Here is a 24,951-nt window from a genome sequence, read left to right as displayed (position 1 = left end):
AAGGTAAGTGGCTGGACTTGTGCACATGTATCAATGATACACATGTATCCTTTAGTCCAAAACAGTAGTGGTGACACTTCTTCTCAGCCTAGGCCCTGCCATGAGGACAGGCAAGAAACTGCAGACAAGGGCTGGCAGGAGCAGGCACATGGGCAGGCAGGACACACAGCACAGGCATCATGGGCAGCATCCATGAGAGTGGTGGCAGTTTTCTCAGTGGTCAGCCTACAGTTCTTCTCCAGGGTCCTTCCTATTGTCCATATTCAGGAAGGTATTAGCCAGGATTCTCAGGTCTTCAAGTGTCATCGGGTCTCAAGAAATGGTATCTGATGGTTCCTGATGAAAGCTGACATAGCATTTATGGGCCGAATAAATGTCTTGGGAAAAATACTTGATGTCTCCAGACCTAGTTTCTCACCTGTAAGACTGAAAAAGTAGGCTGTACCTCATGGGGCTGTGATGAATGCTGAGTGAGCTGATCTTTGAAAGGAACTTCCGTATTGCTAGTACACACTAGGCTCCATTGTTCCGGGAGACAGCATGGACACGGAGACACCTTGGGGTTAGAGCTCCAACATTCGCCATCTCGTCAGCCTCGGGCAGGGTCTCTACTTGACATCTGCCATTTTTCGACTGGAAAGGAAAGAAGGTTGAAGCAGGATCTTTACACTGACTTACATCGCAACCCCTTTTTAGTCTTTTTTTTTTTTTTTTTTTTTTTTTTTTTTGTGGTACTGGGGATCGAACTCAAGACCTCGTGCTTGCCAAGCAGGCACTTATGCTGCTGAGCTAAATCCCCGGCCCCGTATCTTTTATTTTGAGATTAGGTTTTGCTGAGTCACTAAGTTGCCCAGGCTGGATTCAAACTTGCAGTCCTTCCAGGCATGGTGGTGCATGCCTATAATTCCAACACTCAGGAGGCTGAGGCAGAATTATTGCAAGTTCGAAGCCAGCCTAGACTACATAGTGAGTTTGATGCCACCCTAAGCTACATAGTGAGACCCTGTCTCACAAAACCAAAAAAACCCTTGCAGTCCTCCCAGAGTGCTAGCATGGGTGTGTACCACCACACCAGGCTCTAGTTGACATCTCTTATCCCGATGTCCTTACCTAAAACGTGACAGTTATGCCAACTCTGTAGCTTGAGGCATGAATGTAAATACCGAGAAACATCAGAATGTGGCAGGAACTCGACTGTTCACTAGTGCGTTAGCACTAAGTTAGATTGGCAGCAGGCACTAGTCTTACCTGGTTCTCCCTATCCTATGGTAAAGGGCCTAATTCCTGAGATATCTGGGGAGGGTTGAACCGAGAGCTAAGGGAGTGTCTGTCAGCATTTCTATGCTGGTGAGCATGTGTTTGCTGTGGGAAGCACAGCACCCACCTCAGCGGCTGGAAGGGCAGTCAGTTGTGCAGTGCAAGCTCAGCATTGCTAGATGTTGGGCTGAGAGGTGTGAGTTTGCACAACTCGCAGATGGGTCTGTGAGGCCCATAGCATCATCCTCTGCGCATGTTTTCTCAGTTGAGGTGTCAGAGCACCTCAGAAAGATGACAACTTTGTTAGCTAGTGCAGTTCTGTGTAAGAAAACCATCCACAGATGGAGCCCTGTCATACTGACTCTCTTAATTGATCATGTTAGTAAGTTGCCACACACAACCAGAGGTCAGTTGCTTAAGATGAAATGTTTGAAAAGATTCAAGCCCTGAATTCTGCTTGTTGTTATACCGTACTATCTTCTGCTGTTTATTGAGTGCCTTCCATACCTCAGGCATTCATCTGCGCAACAGCCCTACCTAGTTGATCTCATTGTCCCCCACTTTACAGGTGTGGAATTGAGGCTGAGACAGGTTAGGAAATTTGGCCAGGATACCACATAGTGGGCCTGTCCCAAAGGCCTTATTCTCCACCAAGTCAGAGTGTGTGTGTGTGTATGTGTGTTTGTGTGTGTGTGTGTGTTTTCATATGGGGGTGGAGGTGGGGTAAGTGAATTTCAAAGTATTGGAATGATCTCACAAAACAAAATTACCAAGCACTTAGGTACTGTATGCAGCGCGGGGTTCTTACACATATTATCTCATTTACTACTTAAAAGGGTGAGTTTCGTAAACTGAAATGGTTACATGCAGAAAAAGTTATTCTGCAGATATCTTACTATGACTATGAACATAGTCTTTAACATAGACCGTCAAATATTGTTTAACAATGTGTTTACAGGTTTAATCTGCAAATGCATGTTCTTAGCAATTCCATTTAGTGCCTTTTCTTGACTTAAAGTGTGCCATGAGTGCTATTACAAGATCATAAGGACTAAAAAAGACAGGTATAATTGAATACCTGGGTCTCGCTGGGTGGCTTGTAATCTGTCACACATCTGCAAAAGGTGCCCAAGAAGTGGGTCACTGGAGTGACTGGAGTGCCTTTGCCACTGACACAGCTCTTCAAACTGAATCTCTTAAAATTATTTTTAAATGAATATCTAAGTAAAAATAAATGTCTTATGTGTTGGAAAGGCTTAGCTGTCTTAAATAACATGCCCCTTACAACCCATTTTGACACTCAGGATCCTTTTTTTTTTTTTTTTTTTTTTGGTACCCAAAGTTTAAGGTTGACATTGTGTTCTTGGGGTTTAGGAATTACTGATACTGAACATTCATTCTCTGCAAGGCCTACTTCCTGAATCAAAGATTGCAAGAGTGTTTCAACAATCAGACCTGAACCCATTATCAGTAATTCCTGAGGAATTAGACTCCATTTTATTGCTAGAAATAAGTCATGCACTGTATTTTGTTGTCTCATTTAATTTCCTAAATGAAGATTCCCTATCCTCAATAAGAGTCAAAATGAAATACACTGTATTGTTTTCTTTTATTATTTCAGAGTAGAGAAATTAATGGAAGCATTTTATATCTAGGTGTAAATGAATCTTAATGTTATTCTTGCCATTCTTGAGATCAGAGCCCAAGAACACTAAATTGTGAAAATGAGAAGCACAAGCCTTGAGAGGGAGAAGAGGGAGAGAAGAAATTTAACTAAGTAGTAACTAAGTAGTGAGAATATGGAGACAGGGACCAATCAAAAAGCATATCTCAGGGTCTTTTCAGTTTTTCAAAGAATTCTCTTCTGGGTAATTCCAGCAGAGAAAATGAAATCTCACTTGCAGATTCACTCAAACCTCAATCCAGCCATAATTAGAAAAGTAAATGGATTGTGAAAAGCAAGACTCCTAGGAAAAGCCCTATTCAGTGAGCATCTATGTAATTCCCTGAGCACTGGAATCAGCATATGGGGGCAGGCAGGGGGTAGAGGTGAACAGCTGCTCAGAGTGGAGAATTATATTGTTCACTTAATTAGTCACCATTCTCAATTTCTGCTCTTTAAACCGCTCCTCTTCCACATAATGGAATTCAGTATAATACCTCAGTAGTTCATGCTATAAAGATCACTGTGAATTCCAAGTATTGTACTGCTGTGAGATTATTTATACTTACTAAAGACTTAAAAAGAAAACAGAATTATTTGTCTGAGTCAGATTTACTTGAGTCAGAATTTCTCTCCATTGATGAGGTGACTCTTGCTTTTCTGAAACTATGATTCCAACCATAATTTACTATGTAAAAAAATAATTTAATGTGTTACCTCTGTTTATTTGGCCAGATTGTAAGATTGCTTCGAGATACCAGTGTCTTGACATTTTGGTTACAATCACTTTTGTCTTGTGCAAAATGCATGCATGTGTCTTTCCCACACACACATCTTTTTAAAATGGGCTGGAATTGGAGCTGGGGATTTAGCTGGGTGGCATAAACGCCTGCCTTGCAAGCGTGCAGTTGTAAGTTCGATACCTGGTACCAATAAAAAAAAAATGGGGTTGGAAATATTTGAGGTTCGTGTTGTTTACTAGCCATGGATGTGAAGCTCCATGCTGGCATCTTACTGGGCTGCACCTGCAGCAATTATGTAGGTTTGGCAGCTGAGGGGAATTTTAGCTAACTAGGCTTCCAGAGTGGTCAGTTTATATGGATTTTCTGCTGAAATGAGGATTAAAGGCAATTATGTCCTCTTGTTTGATAAAATAAAATCTATAAAATGTTAAAATCTTACTAGCTACCTCTTACTTAGCTAGACCAAAACACATGCTTTTGTTCTTTACAGTACCTGTGCAAGGTCAGTTTTTTTTGGGGGGGGGGGTTGTACTGGGGATTGAATTTACAACCTCATGCTTGCCAGGCAGGCACTTAAGCCACTGAGCTAAATCCCCAGCCCAAAAGGTCAGTTTTAGAGTCATTATTTTATAGGTGGAAGTGCTGAGGCTCAGTTTACCTGCACAAATCCATGCACATAAGGGATAACTGTACTGACCTGATTACCCATGACACAGAAGACTGTCTGGAAGGGACCCTCTCTTTTAGAGGACTTGCTTTGTTTTACTTCAGGATTTCCCCATCTACTAATTAACACCTGTGACAGTGCCTCTCTGTTAAAATGACAGATGTCACAAACATCACCTCTATCAATTGCTAATACACAGTAAAAATAATAGAAGCCAAATCAGCACTAAGCTACAATGGCCTTATACACTATATTGAAGATTGCGGAAGTTTAATTCCAAAGCATAAATTTATTGATATGTACTCAGAGTCTGCCAAAAAAAAATATATACACACTTCAGGAAAAGAAAAACTTTAAATATTTTAGTACTTAATTTATTGAGACATCTTGAGATCAATACAAATTACCTTTAGTCACCACAATTACAAGAGGTGCTCAAAGCGATGGTCTTTAGCTTCCAGTCATTTGTACTAATGTACAGAGAACTGCTGCTTAGGTAACCTCGGTCATTGAAATTGTTGCACATGCATTTTAAATATCTTCCCTATAATAAGATCCAAAATGTATAATAGATACTGTAATAATAAAAAGGTAAGAAGTACTCAAAAAGAAAGAACTGGGATAGGGAAAAGGAGAAAAGGAAGAAAGGAAAAGATTTTATGTAGATACACATACATAAATGTATATAGGTAAATGTATATGCATGCAAGATAGATTACTGTACTACTAATCTCTTGTTAGTTCATCAAAAAGAACAGTTTGTGCTGTCACTGTTTGATTGTTTGATCATTTTTTTATATCTTGGAGCCTAAACAACTGCTTCTAAGATTCCTTTTTTAAAAATTCTGTGTCTTTTCCATCCTTTTTTTCTGTTTTGCTTTTTAAAATTAAAAAAAAAATTGTTTTCTCTAATGGCAGGCACTGTAGTGGGTTTTCTGTGATACAGGGCATCCTCTAGGGTCCCCAGACAAGGGCAACACCATTTGTTGAAAAAAACATGATGCTGTTTTTCTTTTCCTGAAGTGTTTTTACTTTTTACTTGTTTTTTGTTTTTTGGTTCGTTTGTTTTTTGTAGACTGTACTTGTTCCTCCAAAGCATTCTGTTTTCTCCAATGGGACTCAACAAAGTTTGTTTAAATTGAAAGTTGTTTTAATGTTTCCACTGCTACATTGGAAAAATGCAGTCTTTGAGCCTAAAATTTGTATGAAACTTCCTTGAAGTGCAGGTGTATCTCACTAATAATGCTGCTGATATGTGTTTTAAGAACCAGCTTTTGGCTGACCATGGACACAATCCTCTAATGAAAAAAGTTTTTGATGTCTACCTGTGTTTTCTTCAAAAACATCAATCTGAAACGGCTTTAAAAAATGTCTTCACTGCCTTACGCTCATTAATTTATAAGGTAAGTTGTTTCATTGATGATGGCCCTGGCTTCTGGTCACCCACTTTCCTCCTCCTGCCTGGACCCTGAGCACTAACTTTGCTGTGCTGTGCCCTCTTGTTGTGTACCATTTAGTTTCCCTCAACATTCTACGAAGGGAGGGCAGACATGTGTGCTGCTCTGTGCTACGAGATTCTCAAGTGCTGTAACTCCAAGCTGAGTTCCATCCGAACAGAAGCCTCCCAGCTGCTCTACTTCCTGATGAGGAACAACTTCGACTACACTGGGAAGAAGTCCTTTGTCCGGACACACTTGCAAGTGCGTTTCAGTTTTCTCATTCTATAGTTATCTCCAGTGGAATTTTCTTATTAGAAAACAACAACAAAAAGCTTTGTCACATTTACCAGTTTACCTGCAATGTCAACCTCAAGGTGAAAAATCAGAAAGTCCCTTTTGCTGGTATAGTTTATTTCAAGTTCCATACTATAAAATGCAGGCCCAGGATTTGTTTCATTTGGTAACTTGATATTTAAATACTGAATCACCTTGATCTAACTGAAATTCAGTTGACTCGAGAAGTATAGTGTTGCCTCAGTTTACAAGCTTAATTTGTTTAACGGTTCTGGAGAAGATGGCTACGATTGTGTTTATGTAAGGAAGATGGCTGTGGTAGTGTTTGTCACCTGATGCAGAGTTTTTGAACAGGAGCAAAATTTTTCTGAGTGCTTTTGTTTGCAAACCAAGGTATTACTTTACTGTACTAGAATGTATGTGAGAACACTTCATAGTAAACATTTTAGACAAGAACAAAAGGCCTAAAGTGATTCTATCTTGTTATTTACAAACATCTGCACCCTCTCCAGGGATAAAACATCCTAAACTCTTTTCTCTGAGACCTAGATATGATAATGATAAGTATTTCTGTAGACAGTTTATCAGTGACCATATAAGGGTATTTCCTTCTCCATCTCTGCATTTATGCCTTATTTCATTGTCACAAACAGCATGCTATAATTCATGGCATAGCCCAGAACAGAACAGAACAGAACACCCTCTTCTTCAGCCATGGGGCATATGGACAAACCCAAAGTCCTTGTAGTATAGTGTGGCTAGTGTTCCCCTGGGAATTTGAGTGCATCAGGAGGAGTATCTGATTGGGGAGCAGGCACAGCTTCCTAAAGGACATGAAGGATGGATAGGGATAGCAGTTAAAGAGTAGCAGACCATGGGTGCACCATAGCAATTACCCAGATAGGGACTGGTTGCTTAGAGGTAGAGTTTAGAATATGGTTGACAACAAGTTGAGGAGAACACACTGTAATATATCCAGATCTTTATGTATTTAGAGTGTTATCTTGGACTCCAGTGGTAAGAATAGATCCTAGGAGTCTGGACCTCACCTCACGAGACCATTGTCATATCTGGGATAGAAAGGATTGTGTCAGAGCAGCTGGAGGAGGGATGGTAATATTGCAGAGACAAAATACTTCACACTTGTAACTTACAGGTAACTTACTTGTGTCACTTGAATGACACGTTTCATTCATTGCATTTTCAGCAGCATTGTAGGAGGCACTGGACAGAGGAAAGCTGTCCATGGCGGGGCAGTCAGAAGCAGAGAGTGAAGGGAGGAACTGAGGAGTGGGCTACACCCTTCCAGGTCACAGCTTCCATAACCTGCCTCTCCCAACCAGGTCCCACTACCTAAGAGCAAGTCATCCCATGACTCAGTCACCTTCCAAATATGAGTCTTTGAAGGACACTTTTTTTTTCTTTTTTGTGGTGCTAGGGTTCAAACCCAGGGCCTTTTGAATGAATGCAAGGCAAGAAGTGTACCACTGATGGAGAAAGTGAGAAAAAGAGTCAGACATTGTTCCCCACACTAGAGTGAACCCTGCGTATTACCTCCCACCTTTGCCTTGGACTCTTGGACACCCTAACTGAAGACAGAAGCAGACCTGATGTTCATCTGAAAGTGAATTGATTCGTTCATGTTTCTGTCTCCCTAAGGTCATTATTTCTGTCAGCCAGCTGATTGCAGATGTTGTCGGCATTGGGGGAACCAGGTTCCAGCAGTCCTTGTCAATCATCAACAACTGTGCCAACAGTGACCGGCTCATCAAGGTAGGCAGCCTTAACCCCCTTTTAGATTTCACCCCAAACACTGCCCTATTACCCGATGTGCCCATGGTCAGCAGAAAGTAAACAAAAGCCATGTGCCCTTCCTTCTCTTCTGTTTGATTTAGCACACCAGCTTCTCATCAGATGTGAAAGACTTGACCAAGAGGATCCGCACAGTCCTGATGGCCACAGCCCAGATGAAGGAACATGAGAATGACCCAGAGATGCTTGTGGACCTCCAGTACAGCCTGGCCAAGTCCTATGCCAGCACCCCTGAGCTCAGGAAGACGTGGCTTGACAGCATGGCCAGAATCCATGTCAAAAATGGGGATCTCTCAGAGGTAGGGAACCCTTCCACCTCTTGATCTTGGTTTTTGAAATATCAGCTATACATTATTCATTCAAAGAAGCTAGTTGTGAGGGAAACTGTCTTGTCATTTAAAAGCTCAGAGTGACTTCTTAATTACCAGTGCATTTTGATAATTTAATATAGATTGTAAGGGATTTCTCCAGTACAAAAGAGTCTTACATGAAAGCCTTTAAAAATCTGTACACTCTTATAGTTCCTTTCTAACTAGATATACACCACCTTTTGCATTAAAGCTCCTTAGTAGTCCTAAAATTCAGATGTTTATGATAAAAATGCTTTCTGTTATTAAGTTAATGATAGGGCTTCTCTTTCTTCTGATGCCAGTGAAGTGAACATGTGAGTGTTCCCCCTAAGAACTGACTGGTTGCGGTATGCTGATCCATGACTGGAAGCTGGATAAGTGGGCACCAAAAACAGGCTCTGAACCCAAGAACTGACATTTCCTAACTCTATGACCTTGAGCCAGTGTTCTTAACCCCTCAGGGTCATGATGAAGTCATTAGTGAAATGGAAGATTAAGGGAAATGACTATAGAGTACAAATAGGGCTGCATTCCCACAAGAATACTTTTCAGACTCTGTTCAGGAGTTGCGGGTATGACCAGGAGTATTATTAAAGCAAACATGCCTTGACTTTGAAATTTCAATAATGGTTTCAATTAGTTAGGTTACATTCTGTGTCTGAAATGTTGATAGCACTGTTTTTATAGATTGATTATTTAACAACTCCATTGTGCTAAAAGGTACATACCACATTACAATTTTGTTAACCCATAAACCTAAACATTAGCCAGATGAAAAGAAATTAGTAATGATAGCAATGTTTTCATCATTCTCAGAATGTAAGGATTGTTTTTAATGATTTGTGCGACTCAAGTCTCTTGTAAAAAGGAAAAAGCAGCTCACTGAGCTTTAGTCATTTCTCTGTGTATTAACTTCCTGTGGCTGCCATATAACAAAGTACTGCAACCTGGTGACCTAAAACAGCAAAAATTTATTTTTTCACAGTTCTGAAAGTCAAAAGTCCAATCTCACAGTGTGTATAGAGCCTGCACCCTATAAGCATTATAAAGGAGAACCTGTGACTTGTTTTCCCAGCTCCTTATGTTGCTGGCACTCCTTTATGCTCACTGACTAGTAGACAGATGTAACGCTCCACTCAGCCTCTACTGTCATGTGGCAGTGGTGGCAAACCTATGCCAACATGCTACAGTGGGCTGTTTGTTATCATTGAAAGCTCTAAAAGGTTGCCATTACCATGATATGGAATCTCCCTTACCATTGCCATGATGTGGAATCTCGCTCATATTCTGTATGCCTGTGCCTCTTCTTTTATATAACACAGTTATATCAAATCAAGGGTCTGCTAGATACTAGTATGACCTTATCTAAATTAAATCTACATGTAACAACTCTATTTCCAAATAACTTCATATTCTGAGATCCAGGAAGGTCATAAATTTGTGCAGGAGAAGGGCCACTTTGCAATTCAGTACCCACTGTACTCAAGGGACTTACATAACTAATTCACAAGAGTTCTGTGGTAGCCTCCCTATCTGTGGTGTGCACTGGCTCAGTAAACTCACACATTTGCACACCTACCTATGTGTACTCTCTTCCTGTACAGTGTAAGATGGATTAAACCATGTCTGATGTGAGCTCTACCTCTCTGAGCAAACAGTGTAATGGCTCTGACTCCCTAGCAGACTTCTGTCTGTGCACACACATAAGGCACAGACCAGAGAGCCTGCTACTCTGCTCATGTGCATTTCTACACACATACATACATGTCAAGCAGCATTTTTCCTTTCATTTCAAGATAATGAACTAGTTATTTAGAATTATGTGTTTGAAGAAAATGACAATTTTTCCTTTATTAAGTTAAAATCATGTATTAGCACCTGCAGTTTGAGCCAGAGTTTTGGTTTGTTTTTTCGTTTTGTTTTTTGGAGTTTTTTTTCCAAACATACCTTTTCTTCAGTCATCTTTTTTGCTTTGAGAGAAACAAGGAGGAAACCTTGGGTATATGATACTAAGAAAAAATACTATTTTTCTTTTACATTAAAAATGTGATGATTCTAAATGAAAAAAAAAGCTTAGTGATTTTATTACCATTTGTCTCAATTTCTAATTTTAAAATAATTTCAGTTTATGGGAGGGGTTCCACTTTTTTCAGAGGAAAGACATTAGCTATTAGAAACACTAATTTGTGCCTTCAGTTGTAATATTTATTAGACATGCTTTTATAAACTATGATTCTGACACATCTTTTATTATAGGCAGCAATGTGCTATGTCCACGTAACAGCTTTGGTGGCAGAATATCTCACACGGAAGGGTAAGGAATGACCTCTATATGTTGTAAAGAGAATATAAAGCTATAAACTGACAAAGGCAAGTGAGAGCCATTCAGATTTGGAGGTGGGAGATTTGTGATATTTACTTGACTTAGTGGGGACAGCAGAAATGCCAGTATGAAAAAAATAGATGGCATGTTGTCACATAACCTCTTCCTGGTAACTCCATTTTCCTGGTAACTTCCTGAAAACTCCATTTTCTAAAAACTAGTTAACAAGCTTTGCATGTGTTGTCACTGACCAGCCAATCCAGTAATGAAAAGATTTTATTTTCCTTGAAGGTGGTTCTCACTGAAATTACAATATTTATCAATCAAAAGATGTTTATAACAGCAAATTATCAGACAGATTTTCTGAAAGATAGTCCAGGTGGCTGTACTGTTCTCAGGGGTAAGAAACAGGGCTAATGATGCTTCATTTGTCCAGTATAGCAAGCCATTAATTCATTCATGGATTCCTTTAGTAAAATACTATTTGTTCATTTCCATTTCAAAATCATCACAGCCCCAAAGGATGGTCTTTAATTTTGGAATACTGAGGTTCTCAACAAATCTGGTAGTCCTCACGTGTAATTCTGGAGAACAAAAGATCTGGGCTAAATGAGATGTACAGTATTTACAAGTAGAAGCATTTAAAATCACAGATGCTGAGACTGTTTATCTCTGTTTACTGATGAAATGTTTATCTCTGGTACAGTCAGCTCTGTAGAGTAGGAGGTAAGGGAATCTGGATTTGTAATACAACAAAGGCTAGATGAGAATGAAATTAAAGAATTCCTTGTTCACCTAGTATATCCTGTTGAGGCACTTTATCAGGTAATACATTTCCTCATGTTTAGAAGCAGAACTAGCACTCCAGCGGGAGCCACTCCAATCCCCCTACAGCCATAGCACCTGCCAGAGGAGGAGCCGGGGAGGTGAGCCCAAGGACTGCCCAGTCTCCAAGGGTCCCCTGCCACTCTGTTCATGTGCCAATCAATGGTGTGGGGATTTTCTGTTTTAACTCTGCATGGACAGACTTTGCTTTCTTTTCCTCTCCTTTTTCTGGACTCTTAAGTTGCTGGCAATCTGTTCCTGTGGACAATAGAGGAAAGTACTTTGGTCAACATTTTTGTTGTTCTATTGCAAATGTACTTGTTATATATTCAAATGTACTTGTAGCCCAAGCATGGTGGTTTGCTTTCATTACTTTATTTTATGTAGATTAATGTCTTTCACTGGGGTCCCTTTGGTTTCATATAACCACATCAAAGCAGTGCTACACTAGAACCATGGTGGAGGTTCCAGATACTTTGGGAGTGGCTGGAAACCTGATCTGATATAGAGCAGAAGAGTCTCTGCCTTTAAGTTCTGCTTTTTCAAGTCTTGATTTCAGAATACTTTGTGTTCTTATTCACTAAAATGTGGGAAGTCTCAGTTCCAGTTTTGACTTGTTTTATTATGAACAGGTATCTCACAGTAAAACAGCAGAATATTTCATTTTCCCTTGAGCATTTTGCACAACTGAAATTGTTCAGTTGACTTCAAACTGTTTTAGTGGGTACAAAATGAGGAAATGCTCCCAGGGGACTGCTATTGCTCACACACTTTATTCCGACCTCAGGCATTGATTCCACTTCCAGTCTTATGCCTTTCTTCCTAAGGATCAGAGGCCTAGGCCCTAGATGTATTTATGCTCTTTTTTTCTGGAGAGAAAGGCCTCTCCTTACCTCTCAGTGGCTGGTGTCCATCCAACTAAGGCCACCCCTCAGCACACAGCTGCAGCAGTTGATTACATCTTAGTGATACAAACAGCTATGTGCAGAAGAAGGGAAAGCTTTAAGTCAGCCGTGGTGAATCTATGGCACCCATGCTACAGTGGACTATTTGTATCATTGAAAGCTGGTTTGCTTTCACTGCTCCAAGTTATGGCTTATCCCCAGCCTAAGTGGTGAGAAGACCAACTGCTTGAAGGAAACAGAGTTATTTTTGAGTCACTTACATCCCTTTCATTGGCTCTGGCTGCTCTAATTTCCTTAGTATCTGAGCGTGGGTCAGTATAGCAAATCATTTTTCATTTACTTGTTATTATTTAGCCATAATTTGACTCTTAACAGTTTCTTAGTTTATTTAGTTTAAAGAGTAAACACTTTATTGAGGTGAGGAAGAAATGAAAGAAGGTTGAGAAAGTGAAGGGGGTAAATGTTGAATGTGAACAAGCAAATGAGAAAAGCCTGTGGCGCCTCCCAGCCCTGTGTGGTTGCTGGGCTGACACGTACCTGGTATCAAACTCGTCATGTCATTCAGCACAGAAACACAGGAAGAACTTGTGAGGCTGGACCACATTCAGGGTAGCGACTCTTTCCTCTGCTTTCTCAATTTGCAGGCATGTTTAGACAGGGATGCACAGCCTTCAGGGTGATTACCCCCAACATCGATGAGGAGGCCTCCATGATGGAAGATGTGGGCATGCAGGATGTCCATTTCAACGAGGTGAGTATTGGATCCCAAGTTGTCAACAGTGGACCAACCACATGCAGTGTTGGTCCCATAAGATTGAATTACCTAGGAATGTCATGGTCATCCTAGTTTGTGGAAGTCCATCCTGTGATGGTCTCACAATGTATGACAAAGTGCCTAACAACTCACTTCTCAGAATGAACCCCCATTGTTAAGCAGTGCATGACTGCACCCAGCTGGCAAGGATCCTGTAGATCCCTGCCAATGCAGCATCCTGGGCTTTTCTTCCTGCAACTGATGCCTCCACAGTGCCCCAGTAAAATGGTTCTTTAGAACATGAAGCACAGCAGCAAAAGCTTCGCCATTCTTCCTCATACCAGTGCCTTCTCATCTCCAGGGAGAGGTTTTAAGGGGCCAGTTTGTAGTACAGTGAAGCTGACCAATCCATAATATTCAGTGGGAAAGTTGTTTGTCTGATAGTTTTTCTAGTGTATGAGTTTTATTGTTGCTCTAGTCTGAGTTTATCTAGTGTATGAGTATTATTGCTTCTCTAGTCTGAGTTTTATTTAGTGACTTCAATTGTAGACATTCCCAAGGGCCAACCATCAAAGTCCCAAGAGACAGCCCTGTTTTGGGAGGGCCCAGTTTCTGCCTCTGCATGGTTCTGTGACAGAGACCCACCCTATCCCACTGCCATAAAGACAGAAAATGACAGTAGACAACGGTAGTGGTTCCTGAAGTTTCTTGTCACAACAGGATAGCCCCACAGCTAGCTATCTACAGAGTATCTTGATGTACAGCTAGGAATTTGAGCAATGCAAGTTTTGTGCTTCTATTGATTATATTTCCTTTTCTGAGAATATCTGTCTAAATAATATATTCTTTTGTGACTGCCTTCCTCAGCCTAAAAGTGAAACAGTCAGGGAAAGCTTCTTAATCCTGCCTTTTTTTTGGTACCGGGGATCAAACTGATGACCTCCCACTTGCCAGGCAGGCGTTTATGCTGCTGAGGTAAACTTCTAGCCCTCTGCCCATCTTTAAGGAAAAATAAAGTTACCTAGTTCTTCATATGGAGAGAAAGAACCAACAGAGAAAAGAGTACCTATCTTCTGCCTACGTTTTACTGGCTTTCTCTCTCAAGGACCATGGTATGGTTCCACATAGTTAATATTTCAGGTTTTAGCCATTTTCCTGCTGGTAAGGAGGGCCCATGATCAAACATCTGTCATATGGTGAACCAGCCCAAAAAGTACTTGGTTTTTAAAGTGTGATCCTAAACTTTCCATGAAGCCATTGAAGTCCTTACTTTTCTAACCAGATGTTTATGTGAGACTGGATATTTTGTTTGTTTAAACAAAATCAACCTAAGCACCAGACAGATTTAATGCTGAAGGTATGAGATATAAGAGTTACAAAAATGTAAAACAAGGCTACTCTTCTCTCTCTCTGTCTCTTTCTCTATCTATCTATCTCTGTCTGCCCTTCCCTGCCTCCCTTACCCTTCTTCCTGTCCTCCTCTGCTTTTTTTAAAAGTTTCTTTGGAAAATAACATTTTTTTTTATTTTAAGATGTTGTTTTTAAGGTATAACAGGTGTGTTTTTAAATTAACATCTTTCTATATTTTTTCAGTTTTCTTTTCAAGATTATAAATATTGATTGAAAATACCCACATAAACGAAAGTTCTTTGGAGTCCTCAGTTAATCATAAAACATGTAAAAGCTTAAGAACCACTGTCGTAAAATGTCTAGTCTTAAATGGGTCTCAAAATTAAAAAATAAATATGAACAAGAGGTAATATATTGAATGTACTTCATGAAGTTTAAATGTTAAAATAAGTTTAATCACAATAGATAGTTTTCTAATTATCCTTGGGGGAAGTAAGTTGGTTATTTCATGGCATTAACAGCCCTACTACTTGCATCATAAAGTACCTGGACAGGTGGTGATTTTTGTCTTTAACATTTTACTCTCAAGTATGAAACCTATCACAGAAAGAGCAAAGCCCACAGGTTCTCGGTTTTCACCTCCCCTCAAGGCCAGTTTTCACTGGGTTTTTCGCTGAGAAGAGGCTGCACACAAATGCCTCCTTGCAGAAGCTCCCCTTTCCCCTGCACCAAGTCAGACCTCTGGAGGGCAGCATTTTATTTGGAATTAGATAAGCTACTGTGCCAAGAACAGCAGATTTGAAAGTAAACAGTTTCCAGTAACCTACCCAGTAGGGGCAATCAAATAAAGGTCAAGTTTACTCATCTGATTGCTAATAGATTGAAGTAATCACAAGAACCTAATGAACTACCTGATAAAATTAAGAGCAGAGCCTGTTGGAGAATTTTATGAATGGTACCCCATCTGAGTAAGAAGTAAGCATGTGACAAGGACTTTATCAACTATTTTTAGAGTATGGATTTTCTACCTTGTCCTTGAAACATAAAATTGGTAAATCTTTAACAAGATCTGTAACACATAATGATCTGTAGTTAAGATGTGGTGTGTCAGAGTTATGAATACCAAAACTGAAACTCATGGGAGAGGAATGAGAAAGAGACTTTAAAAGATGGGAAAACAGAAATTACCATATACATTTTCATGTTGACTATCCAAATGTCTCAAAAAAAAAAAAAGCTAGATGAAAATCTGTCAGAAATAAAGGAGTTCTTGGAAGAGCTGACAGAAAATTAGTATGTAACACAGTATAATAAAATCATTGCCTTTTTAATCTGGATCAGTAAATACAATTTAAATGCCTTAGATGCTGTCAAGAACTAATTTTTTTAGAGGAGCTATATAAAAATACACAATTGTCTTAGACCCAGGCTTCAAATGCATTTTTACTGGTACCAATTCTGCCTTCCCTAAGTCTTCTCCAAAGAGGAGATGCCCTCTCACTGCTTTTGATTAGATCCAGTTCCCATGTAGAGTTTTGTTTTACAGTCTGGGCCTGTCCAGACTGAAGAAGTCTTGAGTGCTGCGGTATCAGAGCTCTCTACCTGGTCCTGTAGTGTTTCGATCCCTCCCTGGTTAACTGGTACAGCATCAGGGTCCCAGCAGTGTAGTGGCACACTTGAGAAAGTGAAGAAAGTCTCATAAAAAAGGACTGTTTTTAAAAGTTCAGAGAGATTTGGGAGAAATAAAGAACGTTGGAGTGGGGAGTGGGAAAAGCAAAATCCATGGAGGGGCCACCTGGTAGAACTTTTGGGCTTTGGTAGGGACACCCACGCCCACTTTCTGCCCACCTTCACTGCCCCTCCTGCCCTGCAGCCTGCCCCTGGCCCAACTGCACTGGGAGCTGACGATAGGAGGCCCATCTGGCAGGCAACCGTCCTGCTGAGTCACTTCCTAGAGCACAGAGCTTGGGAGATCAGGGAATCCAGAGGGAAAAGGGAGATCCAGGCCATTCTCGTCACTCATGTACTTGCTAATGTTTCTTGGCACTCTGCCTTCTTTCAACCCTCATATTGTGAGCAAGTGTCCATTCATTATGTATTTAGTGCCATATTTTGTGTTAACTTCTTAAGGCTTTTACTAGTGATCTTGCTGTTTAAAATGGCCCCAAAGGTAGTGCAAGTCTAGGATTCCTAAGTGCAAGAATGTTGGCCATGGATTTAATGCTAATGCTAATGAGCACATATGAGTATATATGTTTGTGTACATGTATATATATATGGCGTCTGTAAACAGAATCACATAAAACAAGGTTATGTATTGATCGAGCGACAAAATATAAACATGAGCCTCGCAAAAAACTAACTCTGCATTTTCCCTAGAAAGTAGGCAGCATTCGCTAATCCAGAGTTCGGGATGACCTGGAGCCACCTCAGTCAAAGAGAACTGAATATATTTTGCCCGGTAGCTGTTACATAAAGCAGCAAGTCTCACCTCTGTAGAATTGCCATTGAGTATTAAAACATTATCTGAATTTAACCTGACAAATCTCTGATTTCTGTTAGTCAAAATCGCTTCTATTTCAGAAATAATTATCAGTAACAAACACAAAGTGTTTATATCCCTATACCACCCCAAGATAGAGAAATCAGCAGAACATATCCCTTGGTTGGTATTTATGTCTCATCTAAGTCTGGTGATTGTGGCTCTGTGGAGCTGTTTAGCCATCCACTTTGTCCTGACTGAGAGTCCTCTTAGAACCATGAAAGTTAAAACTGTTTCCTTGTAAGTCTCCAAAGCAGTAACAGTTGAATAGGGAACTCAGCCAGTGGAATTTGTGTAACTTCTGTAGCTTTACTTGATACCACAAAATATAACCTGCTCCATTTTGAAATATGTACTGAGCCTCCTTGATACTGAACTGGCTGCTAGAGAAACCAGAATGAGCAAGATAGAGGTCACTGCCATAGCTTCTGATGCTTTCTCCCTATGGAGGGGGAAGCAGAGGAGAGAAACGGAAACCATAGACCCTTAGACTCTGAACTGGAAGTTGTGTTAAGTGCTCCATGACGTTTCTGCAGACATATGCTGATTGATTCACAAACTAGCTGTGTGCCATGTGCCAGCTCAGGGATATGTAAGTGAGGAACCTGGCACCTGCTGCAGTGGCCTCCAGCTTTGTGTCCTTAAGAATTACATGGATACCTGTTATAAACACAGGTTTTCACCCTTGCCCCTAATCCTCAGGTTCAGTTGTGTAAGTGTAGGGCCCAGAAATTAGTATTTTTAAAAGCAATCCCAAGCAATTATTCTGATGTAAACAGTCATCAACTGTCTTGAAAAACGACCTAGTCAAAGATCATTTGCTGTGGAGTGATGATGTGATAGTATTTATTCCCTGAACCAGCTCCCAGGTTTCCAGTTATTGCTAAGTGATAGATAATAGAAATACCACCTAGCTTTATAGGCAAAGTCAATTATATTCAATTAATCCTAAAATGGAAGAAGTAGCATCCAAATGAAAATCTCAAAGTACCCTGCACAAGTACTACCTCACACACAGGCACAGCATTAAAGTGCCATTTCAGCAAACAGATGTTCAGTCACTTCACTGTGACACAGGTAGAAATGGGACTGGCTAATTACATTTTGAAAAGTTTCCTTAGTGACTTATGGCTTTAGCCATAAGTACTGTTTAAAAAGTACTAATTTATAGATCCACAGAGTTCACTGAGGCCCCCTCAACTAGTCCTTTTGCATATGTCAACAATTTAGAAAAAATGTCTTGGTTTTTATATTTTATTAAACAAGGTAATAAAATTATCAGATATTCTGCATGATAACTTCCATTGTAACTTTCAAAGCTATCACACAGGCTGACCATTGTCTGGATTAGTTCTGCATTTTCCGATGCAGTGGTTGTTGAGAATGCAAAATAAACTAGTGGCCAGGCATGGTGAGGCACACAGGAGACTGAGGCAGAAAGATTACCATGAGTTCGAGGCCAGCCTGAGCTACACAGCAAGACAGACCTTGAACCCAAAAAAATAAATGAGTAGAATTTCTGCTGAGAAAAGTGTTCATGTGTACTGTAGTGGTTTCTTAATTTTTAAAATGCTATAATTTTTTTGGATTGATGTGGTCTGTCAAACTCAAGTGTCTGCTTTCTGCTTTATTTGGATATTATATTAAATAATATAAATATTGAAATATCTTTGCATCAGCTGTAAATGTGAAGTATAGAATTGACATTAGCTTGAATAATTTACCAAATTAAGCTTTGATGTTCTATAATCCACACTACTTTTATGAGAGGACATACCTTTTTAAAAAATAAAAATCACTTTTAGTTTGTTATTGGAAAAATCTACACTAACCACTTTTTGTAGCACAGATTACTGTTTACTTTGTAATAACTAATACTATTACTTTGTAATCGATATTTGGATTGAAAGACAACAGATCTTGAATGTTTCCTGAATCAGAAAAGAGGAAAAATAGTGATCACTGTAGTATAAAAGTTGATGTGTTATTTCCTAGTTCTTGATAATTAATCAAGAATTATGGTACTTAGGTCATAATATTTACTGAACGCTATTTGTGTTGTCAAACTTTCCCATTCCCAACCATTCTGGGGAGTCTCTCTGAACAAAGTCTTTCTGTGCCAAATCTAACAGGTTTTCATGATGTACTCAGTTACCTATATCATATCACACATATATATTATATACCAATATGAATATACTATATGCATTTTGATTGTTATTAATCTTGCATCTGTTTCCAATTTGGCTAAGCATGAATGAAAATAGTGTTCTAATGTTAGATTGCCATTTAGGAACATTTCATTCAGGAGACCACCCAGAGAGATATCATCTGTCTGCATTCTTGATTCCCTGCAGTTTCGTCATCAGTACTCTTACTGCCATCTTGTAAATATTGGTGGATCCATCTCCCCCTTTAGGCTCTAAGCTCTAGGAGGGCAGGATAGTTGGCCTCCTCAGTACTCACCCTGACACCACTGGCTACTGCTAAATAAACCAGCCCCTGATGCCCTCAATTCAGACCTGCCCTCAGGACTTGCAGTGCAGTTAGGGCATGTAATTGAAATCAGTTTCTTTTCCTCTGTCTCTGGTATTCGAGCACCCGTGTCACATCTCCTCTGACAGTAGTCAAGAGGCTAGTGCCACAGTTTCTGCTCCGAAGGATGACTATATGTGTGTATGTCTTTGAGGATCCTGTCTTCAGAGCAGACTTCATTCATGTCACGTGGCCCCTTCATATTTGCTAAAAATGTAGTGAGAGCTTTTTAGAAATAATGGAGATTTAATTTGACCTGATTTGGTTTTGTGAGTCCAGTGTAAAGCGTAATGTCTTATACATAATAGATGCTTGGTAAAGTATTTGAACAAATTAAGAAATGAATGAATGATTAAATGATATGGTTGTGAAGGTACATAATTATAACTTTGAGAAGAATTTTCACATTTTTATCAAATCTCATTAAAATTATTTCCATTAAAATTAAATTATTTCACTAACCTACTCAGATTCTTATGCTTTAACTACTACAGCATGAAATTAAGAATCTTTAGGTTTCTTTCATCCCATTCACAATAAACAAGGTATTATCATTGTGCATTTATATCTACATGATTATGGCATACTGGTAGGACCAACTAATTTATCACAAAAGTTTACATTTTTCAGAGCCAAGGACACAGTGCCTGCCTGGCAAGCACAAGGTCATGTCTAGTATTTGGAATAAAAGGGGCCAAATGATTCATTCATAAAGTAAAAAGAGTTTGAAAGTGAGAAGAGTTCCATACCCTTGGCTGTTTCATTGTCAGAAAAATACTTTGTGCGGTATTCTTACCCCATAGGAAATGGAGTCTTCTCGGGATACTTCCCAGAATTACTGTAGTTCCATAGCATCCCTGAGAAACAAAGAGCTTAGCAATACCTTCTGGCAGAGTGTTTGATTTGTAATATGCAAGAAGTGCAAGGCTTTGTTAAGGGAATCTTAGTTCATTTCTCTATAGCAAAGAATTACCCTGTATTACCAATATCGCTAGTATTACCCAGTAATATTGCTAATATTACTAAGAAAAATGCAGGTTGATTTATTTACCCAGGAAATACTCGGTGGGTTTTTTAAAATTAGTACAAAGTAGAAAGTGATGATTGAAATAAGATATTTTAACTAACCTGTGAATTATTATATAGCATTTACAGTGTTCAGAGCATTTTTGTGCTCTGAAATCTTTATTGATCCATACAAACACCAACTGAAGTTAGACCCATAATAATATTCTGTACGTTCTAGAAATACAGAAGAGTAAGTATACTCTTAAAATTGTACAACTTTTAGTTTTGTGCTTTTCTTTTATCTGGCTTTTTGTAATCAGAGGAGCATACAAAGGATGAAAGTTGGTTGTGTTTAGTGATTGTCCATTGGAAAGGATTGAACAAAAGTAAGAAAGGTGCGCATCCTCATAAATGCACAGGAAAACGGATGATGTTGGAAAGTTTTCTGATTTCTTTTTGCTTATAGCAGTTGTGGCTACTGTGTACCTCTGCTTTTAATGAGACCTGCGATAAAGCATGAGACAACTGGCATACCAGTGCCAACTTTAGTCACACAAATAACAGTTTTATATACGATAGATACAACAAAAATTTATGTGGAAAAGCAAAGGAACTAGAATACCCAAAAGGCTAGAAGATTCGTGCTAACCAATTTCAAGACTATGAAGCAGTGTTTCTCATTTGAGAATGATTTTGCACACACAGCCTCCCCTCTTCCTAGCGTATATTTCAGTGTCTGGAAACATGTTTTTACTGTCATGACTTTAAGGCAAGGGAAAAGATGTTACTGTAATTGGCATCTAATGGATAGAAGCTAAGGATGTAGTTAAATAACCTACAATGTACGGGACTGGCTCTTACAAAAAAGTGTTATCTGGCTCATAATATCAGCAGTGTTGCCATAGAAAAACCTTTCTATAATAAAGCTATGATAGTAATCATAGCAGTGTGGTGTTGGCATGAGGATAAACATATATTAATAAAATAAAATGTAAAGTCCTGAGCAAGCATAGTACCCACCACACTCCATCACTGAGTTCCTGTAAGGTATTTAATCTGGATTGAAATCCTGTTTAGGACATTTATGATCTGTTGGTTTTTGACGAGGTTCAAACCCAATTTAGTGGAGAAAAGATAGTCTTTCATCAAGTAGTATTGGAACAATTGAGCATGTGTACATGTGCAAAGCAAAAAAAACCAAAAAACTTCTACAACTTATTCAAAAACAACTCAAAGTGGATCATAGTCCAAATTATAAAACTTTTAGAAGAAAACATAAAAGGAAATCTTTGTCAACTTGGGTTAAACATTTCTGAGATATACCTTAAAACACACAGTCTAGAAAATAAGAACTTGATATATGAGGTTATCAAGGTTTAAAACTTCTGCCCTTCTAGACACTATTAAAATCCAGAGACAAATCATATAACTAGAAAAAGATTTTTATGCAAAATATATAAAAAACTCTCAAAATCCAGTACGAAAATAACCCAGTAAAAATGAGTAAAAGATCTAGATAAACACATTGTCCAGACTAGTCAAATGACAGACTTGCACATTAGATTTTATTTGGCATCAGTAATAAAACCCCTCTTAAATGGCTTTAAACAGTAAAGATCAAGTGTTGGATCCCACTAGGAAATTCCATGGATAGATTGACATCATTCAGATAACAAAGTTAGTGCTGATAGTTAATTTGTCAAGGCAGAAGGAGGCTTTTCACCCTGTTACTAAGACAGAAAGGCTATTTCTGCGGCTATGAGATAAATGCTAGCTCCAGTCAGGCTCTGAGCTGCCACTTTGTATCCTCTCTGGTGGCAGCATCTGTTGTAGAAATCCAAACTGGCTCCTAAAACTCAATCCTGATTGGCCTGCTTAGGCCACATGCCCACCTATGATGAAGCAGTGGTTGCAGCTGGGAAATAGGTTTCTGCTAATTAGTATACATTTGAGCCACATGCCCCAATTCTTGGGCCTTGGGTAGTGTTGCCTTCCTCCAAAGTCCATGGCTTTAAAAAAGTAAGAGGGACCATGCACATTCAATGGCAAGAAGTTTCCAAAGGAGCGAGGAGAGGATGTTGGTGAGGCAAGCATAGTACCCACCACACTCCATCACTGAGTTCCTGTAAGGTATTTAATCTGGATTGAAATCCTGTTTAGTAACTCTTGTTGTTCCCTTAGAAAGGAAGAAGAAACTTCTAAATTATATTTTTAGAAAGATAACTGAGAACACAAACAGAGCCTTATGAAGCTATCAGCATCAGTTTTTCCATGCATGTTACTAATGCGCAGTCATGCAGTGTGACTCCTTTCCAATTTATGCATGCAAACATGATTGGAAAGCAGATCACTAAAAAGAGCATGAGAATAAGTTGTCCCAAGCATGAATAGTATTTGAAGATATCACTTTGAAATTTTCTCCAGCAGTTTTAATAGTTACTCTTTCCAAAGGAAGAGTGTCACACTCTCCATAACCTCTTCTCTGGCTGGTGACCTTTCTGTTTTATCAGGATGTGTTGATGGAGCTCCTTGAGCAGTGTGCAGACGGACTCTGGAAGGCAGAACGCTATGAGCTGATTGCCGACATCTATAAACTCATTATCCCCATATACGAGAAACGCAGGGATTTTGAGGTATCTGGCTTTTTGTCTCTTTCTGTTAAACAATAATGTGACATATTCCCAGGCCTAGTCTGTGCAAAGAGAGCAAGTGAGCCTTGGTTCACTGATGATCAGGTAGTCTCTGACCCTCCATGTAATGCAAAATGATCACCAGTAACTACCTCTGAAGAATCAAGGGACATCAAAACATATTGGCTCTCACCTCCACAGAATCCCACATCCTAAACTACAAGGATTTCCACCTCAGCACTATTGCCTTGAACAGTGTTGTAAAAAACACTGTTTTCCTCAGACTCTTGCATAGTCTACCAGTATAGAAATATGGTAACCCTTCCTTTTTTCTTGGACTGAGGAGGTTTGCCATTTGCAGGAAAGCAGACTGAAAATGGCATCGAGGACTTCCTCAGATATCTCCTGTTATGTTGAAACTAGAATGGATTGTACTTTGAGTAGGAGACATTACAGTTCATAAATAATCACTGTAAGATATATGGTCAAAATATAATCTTGATTTTTTTTTAACTCAAGCTTAAGAAATTTTCACCTATATTGTCACATTTAATTGTTACTATTAAATGAATCTGCTACTTGCAGTGGGAAGAAATAGGTTCTGTTCTGTTTTCTAGAGGCTAGCCCATCTATATGATACGCTCCACCGGGCCTACAGCAAAGTGACTGAGGTCATGCACTCTGGCCGCAGGCTCCTGGGAACCTACTTCCGGGTGGCCTTCTTTGGACAGGTGAGCCTTGCCTCCATTCTATAGATTCTAAGCCTTTTTAAAACTTGGAACACTATAAAGTTATATCTTATAAACTTCTTGTATTCTATAAACACTGATTTGATGAATTTGTCATATTTAGTATGATTCCTGTCTTCCTCTGTAGTAAACTTTCTGCTTTTTTTTCTTTCTTCCTGTCTTTTCTTTGTTACTTCTTAAGGCAGCGGTAAGTTCTTCCTTCATAAACGTTCTTAGCGGCATCTTTGGTACTTCAGTGTGGTTTGCAAGTTTCAAGTCTGTATGTATATCTGTCTAGTCACTACAAACTCCAAAATATTAACATTTTATTCCATTTACAGAAATAAATCATCCATTACTTTATACATCTGTAGTGCATGTTTTAAACCAAAATTAAGACTTTATGGTTTTCTTTGTGCCTTTGCATTTTTATCTTTTTCAACATAATATCTCCACAAGTATGTTTACCATTGTAATATTTCAGAAACCCTGTATTGGAAGATTTAATTTAACTTAAATTTTAACCTTCAAGTCTCTAACATTCAAATGTATAAATCATTTATTTAGAGTATGCAATTTTCTATGAACATTATGTAACCTTCACTTTATTCTGTTATTGTCTTTTGTAACTTTATAGCAATACCAGTTTACTGACAGTGAAACAGATGTGGAGGTAATTACAGTAAATGCTTAAAAAGCAAGTAATGTAGTGAAAGTACTGCATCTAAGTTCCTAGTTTGATGTGGATGTTTTTTGTTTCATGTTAGCCTGCCTTTTTTTTTCATCTATTGTCTTTGCACTATTTTCTCTTTTATTTTAGATGAGAAGCTTTTTAAATTTTTTATTTCAAGTATTAACCTCAATCTGGACTTTTAAATTTTCAGCCTTTTTCACTTCCCATGTAGTCCTAAGCCTTATAGCCAAACATGATCAAGTGCTGAAACAAATAATTTTGGTTATAGTGAAAAGATTTTCTTATATTTTGTTGCAGGCCTCTAATGCTAATACTAATTTTTCCTCATCGTTAAAGCAAGTATCATTTACCCCAACTTTATGTGATTTTTGCTATACCCGCTCCAGACCTGAATGCTTCCACTGATGCTGTGCCAGTGGGAGTGGTCAGGAG

General features: G+C 39.0%; 1 protein-coding gene across 22 annotated transcripts in view; it reads left to right on the top strand.

Moving 5' to 3' along the window:
* Dock9 (dedicator of cytokinesis 9) overlaps nt 1-24,951 on the top strand; it is a 261,185-nt gene that overhangs the window by 220,044 nt on the left and 16,190 nt on the right. For 9 of the 22 annotated variants that reach the window (XM_063246968.1, XM_063246962.1, XM_063246961.1 and 6 more), the window contains exons 40-49: nt 5,596-5,733; nt 5,848-6,030; nt 7,723-7,836; nt 7,959-8,174; nt 10,482-10,539; nt 11,397-11,474; nt 12,923-13,029; nt 22,978-23,100; nt 23,715-23,828; nt 24,463-24,498. In XM_063246968.1, coding sequence (XP_063103038.1) covers nt 5,596-5,733; nt 5,848-6,030; nt 7,723-7,836; nt 7,959-8,174; nt 10,482-10,539; nt 11,397-11,474; nt 12,923-13,029; nt 22,978-23,100; nt 23,715-23,828; nt 24,463-24,498 — 1,167 coding nt within the window. The remainder of the gene's footprint in view (nt 1-5,595; nt 5,734-5,847; nt 6,031-7,722; nt 7,837-7,958; nt 8,175-10,481; nt 10,540-11,396; nt 11,475-12,922; nt 13,030-22,977; nt 23,101-23,714; nt 23,829-24,462; nt 24,499-24,951) is intronic. The other 13 variants (XM_063246978.1, XM_063246966.1, XM_063246977.1 and 10 more) reach the window with 3 other exon arrangements.

Source organism: Cavia porcellus, unplaced genomic scaffold, assembly GCF_034190915.1.
Source record: "Cavia porcellus strain 051 isolate PalLab524CR breed Dunkin Hartley unplaced genomic scaffold, mCavPor4.1 scaffold_4, whole genome shotgun sequence".
In the NCBI taxonomy this organism is placed as follows: domain Eukaryota; kingdom Metazoa; phylum Chordata; class Mammalia; order Rodentia; family Caviidae; genus Cavia; species Cavia porcellus.
This window is presented reverse-complemented; position numbering and strand designations above follow the sequence as displayed.